Source organism: Gracilinanus agilis, chromosome 2 (assembly GCF_016433145.1).
Source record: "Gracilinanus agilis isolate LMUSP501 chromosome 2, AgileGrace, whole genome shotgun sequence".
Taxonomy (NCBI): Eukaryota; Metazoa; Chordata; class Mammalia; order Didelphimorphia; family Didelphidae; genus Gracilinanus; species Gracilinanus agilis.
Window position 1 is genome coordinate 464,159,669 of NC_058131.1, and position 17,963 is coordinate 464,177,631.

Below are 17,963 nucleotides of genomic sequence, written 5' to 3' on the forward strand. Positions count from 1 at the left end.
CTAAAGGCTTCAGGCTCTTCATTTGTAGAATGAAGTGGTTGGATGAGAGAGGGTCTGCATGCATGTATTTGCAATAAAACATAATAAACCAGGTTTTGCCCTCGATTAGGGAACAAATGATTGATGTTGAGGCAGAAGGATTAGTTCATGTAATCATTTTCTTTTTCTTTTTTTTTTTTTAATTTTTTTTTTTTTAACTTTTAAAACCCTTAACTTCTGTGTATTGACTTATAGGTGGAAGATTAGTAAGGGTAGGCAGTGGGGGTCAAGTGACTTGCCCAGGATCACACAGCTGGGAAATGTCTGAGGCCGGATTTGAACCTAGGACCTCCCGTCTCTAGGCCTGGCTCTCAATCCACTGAGCTACCCAGCTGCCCCCTCATGTAATCATTTTCAATTCAAATTGTTTTGGGGTGGAGGGATTTGGTCACATGATCATTTTCATTCCTGCTTCGTATTTACCAATAGGCAGTGTGGTTTAAAAGAATTAAAATAAGCAGATCTTGATTCAAATCTTAGCCCTTCTACTTATAACTTCTTTGAATTGAGCATCCCTTTATCCTGGTCTCATTTTCTTCCTTTATAAAATAAAGAGTTTGGTCTTATGAGGTACTTGAGCTCCAAATTCCAATTACTTCTTCTACCACACTAAAATTTCATTTCCCAAGGTTCTAAAGAGTAAATGAAGAAACATTTCCACAATAAGCAAGTTAATCCCTATTGCCCAGCAGGTGGATCTAAACCTGTAGAGAAGCAAAGCAGGGCTATGTAGAATCCCTGAAAATTTTCTTCAGTGTAGCTAATGAATGTCATTCCATTTTTCAGTCACACTAGTGAGTGTTAACTAGACCCCATTTAGCAAGATGCTACTGTGCAATAACATAATAAAACTGACTAGTGGTATCTCATTTGTAACCCTGCTAATGATCATTACTGTATGAACAAGATAAAGTTGATGGTCTACATGGAGTCGTATTTTATAGCCTATGGATTTCTAGTTGCAAAAGCCAAAATTATTTTGTTCCCTCTCACTATCAATGTTCCATTTACAAATTTCTTGTTTTTGTTTAATATTAGAGGTCAGGTAAGAAAGGATGGTTAGAAAAAACCTGGAAGAAAGGAGGGATGGAAAATGGAAAGGATGAGATGGAAGGAATATGGCAATATCAGGTACTTTCTACATATCCAGAGGGTAATGTGCAAGATAGATCAACTTCTTAGGGAAATTCCCAAGGAATAGATGACCAGATCCTCTGCAGTGTCTGTCTGTTTTTCTCATGTGAATTTATTCTAAGTCTGCCTCTCTCTTCCTGTAGCTGCCTCATAGACAGATCTTCCTCTAATATCATTTGGACTTGGCAGTGTTCAGAAGTACAAATACTGTCATTCTATGCCTGGGAACAGAGCTTCTAAGAGAAAATAAAAATAAAATAAACATGCTCCCTTGGCATTTCCAGGGGATCTGATGATGGATTAATAAGTTCCCATTATTTCTAATTAAGAATATAACAGCAACTTGCTCTATTGGGAAAAAAAGCTGATTCCAGGGAGGAATCTTAGAGAAAAGGTAAAGACTTTATTTAATTCTCCTGTATTGACTGGTCAGTTTTATTCCCCTGGGAATGAGCTTTCTATCTATTATGTTACTTACATGAAAAACAGTTCTGAATACGGTACCTACACATCCCCTGAAAAGTTATCTATGATGATGAGTATAGGAGAGAGCGGGAGATCAGCAATGTAAAAATGCATATCATCCTAAGTAATCCATTCTGAGGAAAGCTATTTACAAAGAATAGGATGCAGGAGGAGCTATTGCAAGTTAGGAAATTATTAAATTAATAAAGTCTTTCCAGGCAAATATAGTTTATCTTTAGAGACTTTCTGAGGCTTACTATTCAGCAGTCCTGGAAGAAGACTCCCAAATAGGCAAGGCAGATAGATAACTATGTGGTATAATTTCAGATTGCTTGGAATGTCCTGCTGATCCAACAATTATTTCTTCTACATGCTGATGGAATGTTTAAAATTCTGTCATTAGAGATTGTTTACCTTGTAGCTTCAGGATGTAGTTGCCTAATAGAAATGAAACTAGTAATTTTGAAGCTTGGGGCAGAAAGCATGAAACTGTGCCCTCAAATCATCTTTGCAACTTATAATATGAAAATTTGCATATAGGAAATAATGAAAACAAATCATTTTGACTTGGGAAGGAGAACTATTCACTATAATGGCTTTCAGATAGGGGATATCTAGGAGCTCCTTATTTTAGATAATCATTTTATAAAATTAGCTGCCACATTCAGTGGTTTCTTAAGGAGTGGATGTGTTAAAATTTTTAAACCACCTAATTTGGGAGAAAGTCATGGTTGCTCCATTTGACTTATGGCTCTGTAGCCTATCAGATACAGTATGTGACATGGTTTTGTGTAGTAGGTACCTAAGAAATACATGTTGAATTTTATCAAACCTTTATCCTTCAAAGTGAAGACTTTAAAATTCTTTCTAAGGAGCAGGTTTTGACAAGAAGAAGGATGAAGAGGTGCCACTGTGGGGAGAAAGGGAAAAGGAAGATGGAGAAGACTAATTGCACCCATTTCCAGGTATTTCCTGGAATTGTCCCCTTGCTTCAGTTTGAGTCAGAAATAGAGGTCTCTCTGCTCCATGAATCACTCCAGGCAAGGTTCATTTGTGAGTTTCATTTTCCTAACTGTAAAATGAAGAAATTGAATTAGATGATCTCTGGGAATCCTCCCAGCTCTAAAATTCCATCATCAAATTGGCCGTGATGCTGTAACACTGTCAATTAAGCTACCCATAGACCCCATCACATCTTGACTCATGTATAAGGACTTTTGGCAAAAATGTGGAAAATTTTTTTGAAGTCTATTCCCATGACTTTCTCTCTTCACCAGCCTTGGCAAGCATGGCTCTGGCAAGCATGGCTCTGTTTAGATGTTTTGATGGAGACTCAAAGTTTTCTTTGGCTTCTTATATTCAGAAGTGAGATTGGAGGTAAGTGTTGATTCTGAAGTCTTTGGTGTGAACATTGAAAATATTAAATGTTTGTGAAACAAACTATGTATAGGCTGATTTAGTGGCAGTAAATCAGGACAGAATAAGGTTATTGAAACATTGAGAATCCATGTAAGACAAATATGGATAAAGTTGTAGTTCAAGGAAAAAACTTTCCTAATAAATTTGTATTGGATTTATGTATATTGTTAAAAGCATCTGTTAAAGCTGCCAAACTGTAAAAGAATCTGTCTCTAGAGTCTGCTACAGAGTCTGGAGAAAATTCTCTACATCTTTACATTCACTGGAGGTGAAGAAATAAAGATGCATGATGCCTTTTTCTTTTGTTTTCAACATCATCATCAGCTGTCCCAGCTGTAATATTGGCGCAGGGCATTCTTTTAAAGTATGGGACTTGAGGAAGAAAAGAACAGTTGGCTGATTAATGTGAAGTCTCATAGACTGGAGGAAGTTCTTGATTTGAAGTGAATTCCTGCTGTGGTCATGTATTCTCTCTAGGGGTGTAAGGGAGTCCCAAGATGGAGAGGCATCCTCACTCCTCTGGGCTCTTGGAACAATATTTCAAATAATTTCATGCAATGGTGCAACAGCTGTGGCAACACCTGGAGCAATGCTGTCTCTTCTTCTTAGGGTGAAAAATGGCAAGTATTGCTTCATCAAAGACTGTTTTAAGGCCTTTCTGAGTCAGGGCTGAACATTCCAAGTAGCACTGTGCTCCAATCTGAAATATAAAAGAGGTAAAAAAAAGACATGACATTCTACCAAAGGTCAGATTATGGATAGGGTAGAGTTTGGTGGCTTCTGCCTTTGGATAATACCCTCCTGTCCTAGGTATTTGTTCATACAAAAGAGACTAGGGATAAATTGTTTTGATTTTTGGTTCTTTTTCTTTGGAGCTTAGAAGGCAATTTTTTTCTTTTAAAAAATAAACCCCTTTGTTTGTTACTCTCTTGGCCCCAAGTATTGGGGCTGAATAGCCTGTGTATTTGTCTTCTATGTATTATTTTAAGCATATAAAAAAATTAAGATGCCAAATGAGCAACCATGGACATAAAACCAGTGAGGGGTTATTTAAATACATATTTAAGCAAACCAGAGTCTCATACCATGACAACAATAATAAAAATAATAACTATAACTATAATAGATAACATATAGCCTATATGTGTAAAACAAATATCATAGAACACAGAGCATTGTACCAATTGTTGTTGTTCAGTCATTCAGTCATGTCCAAATCTTAGTGATCTTGGACCATACTGCCCACTGGTGTTTTCTTGGCAAAGATCCTTGAATGATTTGCTATTTCCTTCTCTAGTACATCAAGGCAAACAGAGTAAAGTGACTTGCCAGGGTCTCATAGTAAGCATTTGAGGTCAGATTTGAACTCAAGTCTTCTTGACTTTAGGTCATGAACTCTATCCACTGAGCCATCTAGATCCTCATTAGAGAGGGCTAAAAAGTGTGAGTAATAAAGTCCATTACCAATGAAGGCTTCATGGAGGGAAGTAGCATTTTAGTTGTGATTTAAAGAATGAGTAGTATTCAACACATGAAGAAGAAGGATGTCATTGGAGATCAAGAGAATAATGCAAAAAGCTCAGAGGGAAGAGAACATAATTCTTATCTGAGTGGAAGAGGGTAGTTTAGTTTGACTGGAGCATGGAGTACATGGAAGAAAGTAATAATAAGAAGGTATTAGGTACCAGATTGTGGTATGAGATTGTCGAAGGCCTTGAACATCAGGTAAAGAAATTTTTATTTTACTCAGTAAGTATAAGGGAGCCACAAATAATTTTAAGCACACTAATGGCATAACCAGATATGTAAAAGGAAGATTAATTTGGAAATTACATGAAAGTTGGATTATAGAATTAGAGTGAAGGTGATAAGACTTACTGGGGAACTATTAAATAATATGAGCAGGTGGTAATGAGGGCATGTATTAGGGGAATAGCAGCAAAAATAGAGCCAGGGAGCAGATCAAATTGTTTATCAGCTCTGGGAGGAAGGAGGGAAGAAGGGAGGGAGATAATGTGGATCATATAACTTTAGAAAACTTATGTGGAAATTCATTATTAAGATAAAAAATAAAAAAAGAATAGAGAGGAAGGTAGAGATAAGAAAGGTGTCATGAAATGAAATAATTATAACTGATATGTAACTGATATATATATGTATTTATATACATATATATGGCATCTGATTGGATATAACTGATATTGGATATAACTGGAGGTAATTGATTGGATATAAGAAGTGATGGAGAAGAGTCAATAAAGGCACCACCATTTTTAATGGAGGAGATTGGTAAATGGGTGAATGAGAAGAGGAGATGGGTGGTGCTACTGACAGAAACAATGCAGTTAGAAGGTACAGGAAAAAGAAGGAAGGTACAGGGAAGAGATAAGTTGACTCTTGGACATGTTGAGTTTAAGGACCTGGTTGGAGGAGTGTCTTGTAGATGGAGATATTTTGAAGGCAGTTGGAGATGTTGCTTTGGATCTCAGAAGCTAGGTAAGAGCTGATAGCTAGATAAGTGATGGTGAAACTTTTAGATAACAAGTGCCCAAATGGCAACCCTCATGCCACATGCAAGCTGTCTCTCTTACCCTGGAAAGGGGAAGGAGGAAGCACTCCCATTGGGCCACTGGGCAGAGGGGTAGGTGAAGTGAGAAATGTCCTCAGACACAGTAGAGAAGGGTAGGGGAGCAGCCACCTCTGGGTCATTTGCCATAGGTTCACCAACATGGAACTAGATTATTTAGTCATCTGCAAAGAGGTGGTTGTTGTAGCTCAGGGTATAATGAGATGGTTGATAGTGAGCATTTGGCTAGTGAATGAATGAATGAATAAAGATGCATTTAAATGCTTCTTCTATGTTATACTGGTGCATACTAGGCACTGGAGATAAAAATATACAAGGATGACAGTCCCTGCTTTAGAGAGCTTACATTTAAAAAATTAGAGCTTTGAGAAATAATCATATTAAGTACCTGGGAATATTGATAACAATTTCTATAACTTATATAAAAGGTACTCTGCATTTAGTAGCTATGAAAAAATGTCACTTGGTGGTAGAGAAGTATCAAAGGAAACAATGTTAGATGTTTAAGTTTAGGGCTATTTTTAAAATGACTCATTTTTTCTATTGTTTGGTCTTTGCAATGGCACATAGCTACTTTGTAATTAAAGGACACAGTTGGATACAAGAGAGAAAGATAAAAGGCAAAGACATAAATTCCTTAATTATATCATAAAATATGTCATCCATTTGTTTTTTGGATTTTGTCCAAGTTTATTTTGTTTGATTTTTACCAAATCTTGAAAGCATGCTAATCTAATTAACATTTCTAATGAGTATTTGCCATTTAGTCACTCCTAACAGTCATCTTGGAAAATATCAAAAGACATTTCTAATTATTTCTTAAGTTGGTGTTTATAACTGATTGTAATAGTCTCATTTAGTGATTAGAAATCTTCAAACTGTTGTAATTTCAGAAGTGATATGGGGTGAGTAAAGTCATTCAAAGACTTTGAGAGTCTAGAAATTCATCATATAGGGAATCTGATGGTCTTAAGTCATATTAATAAGTGTTTTATTAAACATCTACTATTAGTCAAGCACTATGGATACAAAGAAAGGGAAACAATAGTCCCTGTTCTCAAAGAGCCCACAGTCTAATGAAGGAGACAATGTGCAAACAACAATGAACACACAAGATGTAGATGGGATAAAATGGAGATAATCCCAGGGGACTAAAAGGGGGCAAATGAAGTCTTCTTTCAAAAGGTAGGACCTTTATTGAGACTTTAATGAAACCAGAGGAGGCAGGAGGATGACAGTCATGGAAAACAGTATGTGAAAATTCCCAGTCAGCAGATGGAGCATCTTGTGAAGCAAATAGCAAGGAGACTTGTCACTGAATCATAAAGTATGTGGAGGAGAGTAAGGTATAAGAGGACTGGAAAAAGGAATGACTCGGGTTATGAAGGGCTTTAAAGACCTGACAGAATTTTATATTTGATCCTGGAATTGATAGGGAGGTAGGGGAATGAGAATGGTCAGAAGTACTTTAGGAATGTTCTTTAGGAAGATCAATTTGACACCTGAGTAGAGAATAGACTTGAATAAGGAGAGACTTCAGGCAGGAAGATGAACAAGGAGGCTACTGCAATAAACCAGGTTTAGTAATATTCCCTCTGTCTCCAATTCAAATAAGATACTTGCCATATCTTGCCTTTGGGAAAGGCCTGGGAAAAGCCCAGGATTTCTGGGCTTCAAATTCAGTTGGAAATGCAAGTGTATCCAGGTGTACTGTAATGTACCATGTAGAAAAATAAGGGTAAAAATCCCCTGGAGTGGAAGCTTCTTTTAGATTAGGGGTTCTTAATCTTTTTGAGTCATGGACCCCATTGGCAGTCTGGTGAAGTCTTTGGATCATTTTTCAAGGTGATAAATAAAATAAAATACATAGGATTACAAAGGAAACCAATTATAATACAATATACAAAAATGTAAAAATATAAAGTATAATAAATACACATTTTATTTAAAAATTCCAATTCAAAGATGCTAGCCAGAATGGATTCTTGGGATCATTCATCTAGAAGGTGGAGCATCAGAAGTATTAAATCTTTGTCCCAGTTCTATTATTTATGTCACCTGGGACAGGACTTTAGATTTCTTTTTAGTTGATCTACCAATAAAAAGAGAATAAGATGATCAATTCTACTTAAATCCAAGGGTTGTAAGAAAACTAGCCTAGAAGTCTTAAGATCACAGAGCTGGAAGAGAGCTCAGAGGTCATTTAATTCAGTCCTTTCATTGTACACATGAGGAAACTGAGTCCCAGAGAGGATGTGACTCACTCAGGGTCACATCCACAATAAATAACAAAACCAGAATTTGAGCATAGATTCCCTGCCTCAAAAGCTAGCACACAATTTGTTAAACCTACTGCCTTTCATGAGAAGACCAAGGTGCTGTTATTAGTTCTTTTATTGGGCCTATGTGTGAACTTGGGTAGAACACTTTATCTTTCTGTTCTTGTTTTACTTGTCTATAACATGAAGTAGTTGTGTTAAAAAATCTCTTAAACTTACTTATAAACTAGGCTACCTATAGAGCCATGATTTTTTAAATGAGCCTCTCTTGGGTATGAATAGTACATACTGGGAAGATGCCAACAGAGAATGATAATCAGAGGGAAAGTGAGTTGCTACAGCAATATGAGAGCAATTAAAATCAACGCAAGGTGAAGAAGGACAGGAAGAACACTGTAAGCATAATTCCTAAGAAATCTGGTGGAAAGAGAAAAACCACCAAGGAACAGCAGGAGGCGTGAAAATCTGGCTGTGTTGAACTCAAATGGTTCATCCAAGCTTGGCATTAGCTAGGAGAACAATGAATGTCAACTGCAAATGAGAATCTTGAAGAATAAAAATGGAAATAAGCTAACAATGAATATCAAAAGGGAAGAAAGGAGGGAAAGAAAAAAGAATGGAAAGGTAGGTATCCAGGCCCAGAGGTGAGAGGTCCAGGGTTCAAATTTGGCCTTATTGTAGACAAACTTATAAAATTTAAGTGTAGACAGAAAGATTGCCAAACAGGGAGGCATGAGCTAAACATTCTGTGAAACCTTAGAATGTAGCAGTGTGTGTGACACAGGACTCTGAGATAGTTGGCTGCAATTGAGGAGGAAGTCTGGTTTTTGAACTCCCAAAAGCATCATTAGGATACCATCTACTCTGTGGGCAAGTGCAAGCTGGAGCTTGGTTTACAGTTTTGGAGGGTGGCCTTTCATTTCTGTACCAGATCACTGTCTGTTACCTATTGAAATTACTGGCTGATTATCATCTGGGACCTTGGGACATCTGAGACCACCACTGGAGGGACAAGGATCCAGAAGTGAGACTCTAATTAATTACCCCATCCTGCTTGGATCTTGATAGTGTTAGATTCAGTGTAGAAATCCGTTTCCCTTGTCTCTGATCCCTGTCCATAGTTAACCCAGTTAAGGATTCCTGGTTCCCATTTTCCTAATTATTTACCTTAATAAACCATTGTTTTTGTTTCCTGTCTGTTCTCCTTAACCTAGAAGAACCTTAGTTAAGATATATAAGTTCTCATTTTAATTCCCCAGCGGGTTGGAGGCTGGCTCACTGTAGTAACTGAATAATTGCCATTCCTCTATCTTGGTGTTACCCACTTTCTCAAGTCCTTTCTTCAAGGGCCGAGTTAGTGAATGGTAATTGCTTTAAGATATAGTTACTGGGCACTCATTTAGTGTATTTTAATTAATTGTACTAAATTCAGTTAATCTAGTGAAGTCAGTAACAGTCCACTTACTTCAGCCTCAGACACTTCCTAGCTGTGTGACCCTGGCAAGTCACTGAACTCCCATTGCTTAACCTTTACTGTTCTTCTGTCTTGGGACCAATTGATTCTAAGATGAAAGGAAAGAGTTTTAAAAAAAAAGTTTATGTTGTGGGGACTCCATAGATTGGGATGAAAACAAATATTATATTTGTGGTAAATTCTGGAGAGTAAGATGATAACTGTTGGCTGCCTACCAGCAGAAAATTTTGATTTGCTTTGGAGTCTGTATTGACAGCTAAGTGGCACAGTGAATAGAGGACTGGACTTGGTAACAGGAAGATTCATCTTTCTGAATTTAAATTTGTCCTTAGACACTCACTAGATATGTGACTCTGGGCAAGCTACTTCACCCTATTTGCCTCAGTTTCTCATCTATAAAATGAGCTGGAGAAGGAAGTGGCAAACCACTCCAGTATCTTTGCCAAGAAAACCCCAAATGGGATCACAAAGAATCTTACTCAACAACAAAATTTGGGGGAAAAAGGGCTACTATCTGTTGGGATAACTTCCTGACTTTTCCCTGGAATATGCCAAGGTTACTTACTTTGAATGAATTGTGAAAAATTAAATGAAAAAAATATTAAAGCACTTGCTATATATATATATATATATATATTGCTATGTACTGGGATACACATATTTAAAAAAAACCTAATGGCCTCTGTCCTTAGGGAGTTTGTATTCTAATAGGGAGAAACCATACATATAGGAGATTGGTTTCCAGAGAAGGGTGTTTTGTTCTGGAGGGCAGGACAGAAAAATGTTTTACATGGAGTTAGGCAAATGGTGAGTTGGTTTGGTTTGATGACTGAATGGGATTTAATATGATCTGGTGTCTAGGATCAACTAGTACATATAATGAGCTAGGAGATACAGTTTGCATACACTCATCATCAATTACTAGGTTGTGTTCTAGGATACGAATTATTGAAATGTATTAACTATTTCAATAAAGGCAACAGAGAGGTTTGGGACGTAGAATGGTGAAAATAAATGTGAAGTAGAACTCTAGGAAGGAAAGAACAGAGACTTTTTCATTAAGGAACAGAGAAAGGTTATAATTATTTTGGGGAAGCTGTAGCTATGGCTCAGCAAATCATCAGAGGGATAGTACAAAGGAGAGGGCCTAGAATAGAACTTTGGAGAATTTCTGCATATAGAGAATAGGGAAAGCAGCCATCAAAAGAGACAAAGAAAGAAGAACTGGAGAGTTAGGACATGACTAAAGGAAGCTAACATAAGAGAAAGTATCATTAAAAAGGGATCAAGAGAACTTAAGGAGGATGAAGACAAAAAAGGCCATTGGATTTGATTTCAGGTGATTCCTAGAGAAAACTTCTAATAGAATGGTAGTGACAGAAGAAAGATTACAAAAGGTTGAGAAGAAATTGAATAAGAAAGTGGAGACATTAATTTTTAAAAATTTGATAGTAAGAAAGAGGAGAGGAATGAAATAATAACTCAATTGGATAGAAGAGTCAAAGAAATTTTTTTTAATACTTGTAAAATGGAAGGAACACCTGGAATGGTGGTACATGCATGTAGTGCCTATGGCCAGGGTGGCTGAAGATTATTGCCTGAGTTTGGGAATTCTGAGCTGTAGTAGAACTAAAGCTGATTTTGGTGTTCTCTCTGGCACCAATATACTGGGTTATTAGCAGTGGAGGGCCATCAGACTGTTTAGAGAGGAGTGAACTTGCCCAGGTGGGAAAAATGGAACAGTTAAAGTTTCCATGTAGATTAGTATTGAGATCCAGCCCATGAGTGGTTGTTGTACTTGTAGATTGGGTGAGATAGAGGAAAGTGGAAATGGTTCAGATCAACACCTGTGTTGAAGCAACAATCAATGATGAATAAAAGGATCATTGAGCAGCAAAATGAATTAACATGGATCCAACCTGTTATGTTTTGTGGATTTCTATAGTTCTGGAGCAGGGATATCATAGAGTTGACAGCTTTGTGAAATGTCAACAGGGAAGCATGATTTGATTTATAGAAAACTTTTCAGAAGCACACCCACTGTAAAAAAAATGAAGTTTGTCCTCAATATGTGAATTTTGGTAATCAATTTAGACAGATGTTTGCAGCAACAAAGAGACACAGTGGACATGAGCAGAATTTAGAACTTAGCAAATGCTTCCCAAACACTTTCATAACCAAGTAACCATTGCTGCCAAGAAAGAACATTTACAAAATAAGTCCAACTGTGAATATGTTGTAAGTCCCCGAGAAACATTTCATTTTCCTGCTGTGGTTATTATTATTTTTTTGGTCTAGGTTATTCTTTTAAAACTTCCTGACATCACAGATTCTCCAAAGGATTCGGGAAGCTTAGAAACAACTTAGGTACAAATCCTTCCTTATGTAGATGAAGAAACTAAGGCCTAGAGTGGTGATGGCACCTGACACACGTGTCAACACTGACACTTTTTTTGATGACATGCAGCTGCATACAGAGAAGTATGGGGCCACATGCCGAGGATGAAACATTTGCTGTAGTGTAGTGTAGACACTCTGTGCATTATAGATAACAATTCTACCTATATTAATTTACCTATTTTGGTTTATTAAATGCAGTTATATATTATAATTATACATTTTTGTTATTTAAACTATAAATATTGTGAAATTATGGTTTTTTTTCTTGACGTGACACACCACCCAAGTTATGTTCAGTTTTTTGGCAAATTTTGACACACCAAGCTCAAAAGTTTGTCCATCACCGGCCTAGAGAGTAATAGGACCATAGATTTAGAGATAGAAGGGACTTTCAGATCATCATAGTCCAACTTTATTCTTCTACAATTGAGGAAACTAAGTACTAGAGGGGTTTTAAGTAAGGCTTGTCCAAGGTCATACAAGTGATACATAGTGGTGGGACTTTGGTTTGGTCCTCTGATTCCAAATCCATCACTATTTTCAGTGACCTTCATTGCCTTCCAAGTTAAGTGACTTGCTTCTTGTCACATAAATATTAAATGATACAAGTTGGATTTGAATCCATATCTTATGACTTCGTATCTGGGACTTATTCCACCATATCAGTTATTATCAAATTTTTAAAGAACTAAGCACACACTAATTTGCTAGATGCTAGTCTAAAATTTTCTCCCAAGAGAACCACAAAATGCTCTGTGAGGCTAATTTAGATGTTGCACCTATAATGTGTAGTGAGATTTACAAATAAATAGACTGGATGAGTGATTTTATTATCATAAAATGCAGCAAACAATAATCATGGAGGCTGTTAAATCAAATGATAAGAACCTCAGATGTTTTAATTTACCAAATTTCCTTCTTATTAGGGAACACAGACATTCCTGCGTGACAATATGTTAATCAAAGGGATCATTACCACAAGGCTATAGGTGAGAAGCTAAATCCTTTCACATCTGTTTCCTCTCTACTCACCTAGTTCAAAGCCCAATCGCTCCCTGCTTATTTGTTGTTGTTCACTAGTTTTTCAATTGTTTCTGAGTTTTTGTGACCTTATTTGGGGTTCTCTTGGCAAAGATATAGTCTTTTGCCATTTTCTTCTCCAGCTCATTTTCCAGTGAAGAAGTGAGGCAAATAAGGCTTGGTGACTTGCCAGGGTCACACAGTTAGGAGGTGTCTAAGGCCAGATTCAAACTTAGAAAAATGAGTCTTCCTGCCTCAAGACCTGGCACTCTGTACACTGAGCCACCTACTGCAATTTCCTTATAACTGGTCTTTCTCTGGTTTGTCTAATCCTTTTATATAGTCATCAAATTGATATTTCAATTGCATAGATTGGATCCTGTCACTCTAGAAGTTTCAGTGGTTCTTCCTCTATCACCTCTAGGATAAAAAAATATTCCTTTGACTTTTAAAACCTTTCATTAGCTCCAAGCTGTCTTTTTAAACTGATTTTACATCACTCCCTCTCATATTCTCTGCATTCCAATCAAACTGGCTTACTTGCTTTTTTTCATTGTTCAGAAAGTTCCATAGTCTTCTTTGAGCTATAGCTCAGACTGCTCACCCTCTTCCCCTCACCAACCCCTGTCCCTCTTGGAACACTTGTCCTCATCAATTCCACTTTTTGGAATTCCTATCTATTCAAGGAATATGAAATAATATGTTCCCCAAAAATGTTTTTTCTCATCCCTTTTCCTCTGGTTAATACTTTCACATCCCCAAATTGCTTAGTATTTCCTTTATTATTTACTTGTTTGTCCAGGAGAATGTAAGCTTTTTGAGGACAGAAGCTTTTTCTAGTTTTATTTTTGTATCCTTAATTCCCAACACTAAATAGATGCTTATTGAATTGATTTAAATTGAATGCTAAAGAAAGCCTGGGAATCTTTCCCCTCCTGTCATGTTTGAGGCACTTACATCTAACATTCCCAACTGTTCTTTTGGAATAAATCTGAACATGTCACTCAAGTTTTACCATACCGCCTTGGCAAGCTTCACTCCATGTTCATAAGTGAGGGGTTTCTCTTTCATGTAGAACAACCGAGCCAACGTTTTGGGATCATCACGAAGATCAATCTAGCAAAAAGAACACAGATGATTAAACTCAGTTTCCCCCCAATTGTAAAAAATGTTTTCCATTGTGAAGTAATAACACCACACATGCACTATAATATTTTTTTTTGGTCTGGGAAATGAATAGGTACATTCATGGGTTAGGACCATAAAGTATGATGGCTGATTTTTAAACAACCAATAAATGTACATCTGACAAATGAGTGGCACTCTTCAAAGCTATCCCCTTAGGAGTTGATGTACTAATGCCTGTGGTCCTGTCATTTGACCAAACATTTCTGGAATTGCTTTCAGACCCGGTTTATGAATGCTACACAAGTTTTATTATTTTATAAGTATATTTTATTTCTCCCCTAAGATATTACCTAGATTCAAATTTATTCAGCCTTTTTTATATTAATTTCCCAATCTATTTTGACTATTTCTAAAAATCAAATCCTCCCTTATAGGATGACTATTTGCCACCATGAATCATACTCAAAAGAAGACAATTTTAAAAGCATTTGGAACAAGGCATAGCAAGAACAGTGGAATAAGTACATGGTCTTCCTAGGTGACTACTTTGATATGAACAACATTTTTTTGGATGGATAAATTTGAACATTTGTGTTAAATAATATATTCCTTTATAGCCATAGCACATTTGTGTATACATATGGGAATGACAATAATCTGACTTTTCATGAGCTTTTTATTTGAAAAACACAAAAGCAAAAGCTTAATTATTATTTCCAATCCTATTTATACTTGCATTATTCACCTCTAATGAAGTGTGTATTTCTTGCCTTGATGAGCAACATTAGTACCTCTTAATACTCTTACTGACATTACATTTCATGGGGTGTTTAAATTTTATATCTATCATTTTTGTAGTGAGCACCCAGGATCAGGCAATACGACTACCATGTTTGGCTACTTTTCATGAAGAAAGAACTATAACCCCATTTTATAAGTAGAGTATTTTTTTTCTTGCCTGTTTTGTACAAATATATACAATATACAATTTTCAAATATGTACAAACATATATATTTTGTTCATCTTTTTAAAAGAAATGATTTATGCGTCCCTTTTTAGACTCATTTCCCTGCCCAGTTTCCTTTATAAAGCCAGAAAGGAAATGAAATAATATTGAAAAGAATCTATGCCTATTATCCTAATACAGTAGCATCATTCAATGTTTAGGCAGTTCTCTGTCTGCAGATTAAGCCAATTTGAGTAAACAATGAGTGAAATTTAGGTAAATATATAAAGACCAATGTCATCCTTAAAATCTCCCTGTGTGGGCATGGAGGTAATTATTCAAAAAAACATTTGTTCGCCAAACATTTATTAAGAACCTATAAGGAGCAAAATACTGTGTTAGTTGTTGTACAGAATAGAAAGATGAAGACAACATAGTCCCTTAAAGAAACCGTATGTAAAAGTTCACAGTTTCATTTGAAATTCTTTTTTCTTTTTTTAAATACAAAAATGTTCGTGTTTGTTGATGGTTGTTGAAATTATGTTAAAAAGAAATTAAAAAAAGATTTATAGGATCATTGATTTAGAGTGGGAAGGGATTCTAGATGTCGTCTAGTCTAACACCTTCATTTTAAAGAAGAGGAATAGAAGAGATTAATATGACAAAAGCTATACAGTGAGGAGGCAGCTAGGTGGTTCAGTGGATTGAGAGCAAGGTCTAGAGATGGGAGGTCCTGGGTTCAAATTGATCTATTTCCTACCTGTATGACCGTGGGCAAATTGCTTAACCCCTATTGCCTAGTCCTTATTGCTTTTCTGCCTTAAAACCAATACACAGTATTGATTCTAAGGTGAAAAGTAAGGGTTTAAAAAGAAAAGTTACACAGGCAGTAAGCAGCAGAGCCAGTATTTGAACTTATGTTCTCTGACTCCAAATGTAGTCCCTTTCCCAATGCCTTTGCTTCAAGGATTCGATGATCCAGTTTTAGGGAGCATGGAAGTATTCAGGAGGAGAGAGCTTCTAAGTGGGTTCTTAAAGGAGTTTCTTAAGGGGAAGAAGTAGATGAGTGATAATGGGGGAAGCAGGGCGATCCAAGAGGAGGGAATGGTATTGGCAGAGACATGGATGCAAGAAAACATGGGATATGTTTAAGGAATAGCTAGAAGTCCAATCTAGTGGAAGTGTAGGGCAATAAGGAAGAAATAGAAGACAAGGTGGAAAGGGAGGTTGAACTTAGAACATAGAGAGTCTTGGATTCTAGATTAAGGAACCTAGATTTAATTCAAAGGCAGTGGGGAACCATTTCAAGTTTTTAAATAGAGAAGGACATGATTATATATGACACTGTTGCTTATTTATAATTCCTTATGTTTGTAAGTATGTTAGTTTATAAAGAACTTCAAAGAGTTTTTTAACCACCATTTTGTTCATGCAAAACCATTAAAATGCTCCAGTTTTATCTGCTTTTCCAAGATATCAGTAACAATGGGTATTCTTAAATGAAAACAGAAAACACTGATGTCTAGCTTTGTGTGTGTGTGAAAACCATTATTAAGTTGGTTCTTCACCTCTCTCTCGTATGGACCAAATGACTTAGATTACATAAAAGATTCTGAAGCATTTGCGAAGGAAATGCTTCTAGATAATACTTATTAGATTCATAAGTTAATCAGTTTTCAAGGCTTTTGAAAGGATCCTCTGCCTTTTCTTAACACACCCATAGACACACACACACACACAAACACACACACACACACACACACACACACAAACATACACATCTGCATCTTAGGTTTTAACCTGTGTTCCTATGAGGACGAAAGGGACGTGGGGCATGCAGCCTTTCAGTTCTGGTACCCATTCTTCCTGGACGTTGTGATAAGAGGCAGGATTTACAACAGAAAAACAGATCAGAAATACATCTGTGTTGGGGTAGGAGAGTGGTCTCAGTTGGTTGTAGTCCTCCTGTGGGAAAAACAAAAGAAAAAGTTGAGCACTCTGCTGGCAAGTTTGCCCCTTCTCAAAAAACTTGAGACTCGAAATGTGCGAGATAGAATGTGATTGCACTATTGTATTAAAACATTTAGTCAAAGGGGGCAGCTGGGTATCTCAGTGGATTGAGAGCCAGGTCTAGAGACGGGAGGTCCTAGGTTCAAATCTGACCTCAGACACTTCCGAGTTGTGTGACCCTGGGCAAGTCACTTGACCCCCATTACCTACCCTTAGTCAGTATTGACTCCAAGACAGAAGGTAAGGGTTTTAAAAAACAAAACAAAACCTTTAGTCAAATATTATTCTTAATAACAAAGTCATTTTGAATTAGACTTTATGGGATCTGAGAAATTTTCCACATAAAAAATCCTAGGATTCTGCTATCAGTCAGGAGACATTTCTTATTTTTTTACAGAGATTTTCATTGTGTAAATCAAACCCTATTAAGATAAACTTCAAAGAATTGTCCAAATTTTCACAGGCAGTATAGTATGGCAAAAAGAATGCTGGATTTAGAGATGGAGGACTTGGTTTGAAATTTCAGCTGTGTTACTTATTTGACGTTAGGGAGTTATAAAATGAGAGTGAGATGACCTCTAAAGTCCCTTTCAGCTCCAAATCTATGATTCTGACATATAAGACAGTTGTATTGGATATTGCTTAAATTAGTCAGCCATTCACCGGGGAGGAGAAACTGATTTTGTTATAGAGAAATATTTGTTGTAATGGGATTTGATTTTTGGTTATAAGATTATTAGAGTAATAAATAAAGGGTCCAAGCCGAATCCCAGTCTAAAATATTTACATTCACACAATAGAGAAGTTGTGAGAAATTGGTACTATGATTGGCAGTATAATCTCTAATGTCTATAATCAGGATACAGGTCAGATTGTACATGGAATGGACCAAGTATCAAAAAATTTATGCTTCAGAACAAGACTTTTCAGAACAAAATCTGTCCAGGTTCAGAAAGTCTCTGATGAAATAAAGAGCTTGGGAGACAGCAGTAAGTGAAGTATAGCACTGGACCACCTCTGTATAACCAGCATCAGAAAACTTCAGTTAGGCACATTCAAAA

The 17,963-nt window shown here is 36.6% G+C and overlaps 1 protein-coding gene across 1 annotated transcript in view; it reads right to left on the minus strand.

Moving 5' to 3' along the window:
* Nucleotides 1-3,357: 3,357 nt before the first annotated feature.
* Nucleotides 3,358-17,963, minus strand: part of RHOJ (ras homolog family member J) — a 147,504-nt gene continuing 132,898 nt past the window's right edge. Inside the window, exons 3-5 of the mRNA XM_044664864.1 lie at nt 16,693-16,857; nt 13,838-13,933; nt 3,358-3,757 (exon numbers count right to left, since the gene is read on the minus strand). Coding sequence (XP_044520799.1) covers nt 3,608-3,757; nt 13,838-13,933; nt 16,693-16,857 — 411 coding nt within the window. The 3' untranslated portion in view covers nt 3,358-3,607. The remainder of the gene's footprint in view (nt 3,758-13,837; nt 13,934-16,692; nt 16,858-17,963) is intronic.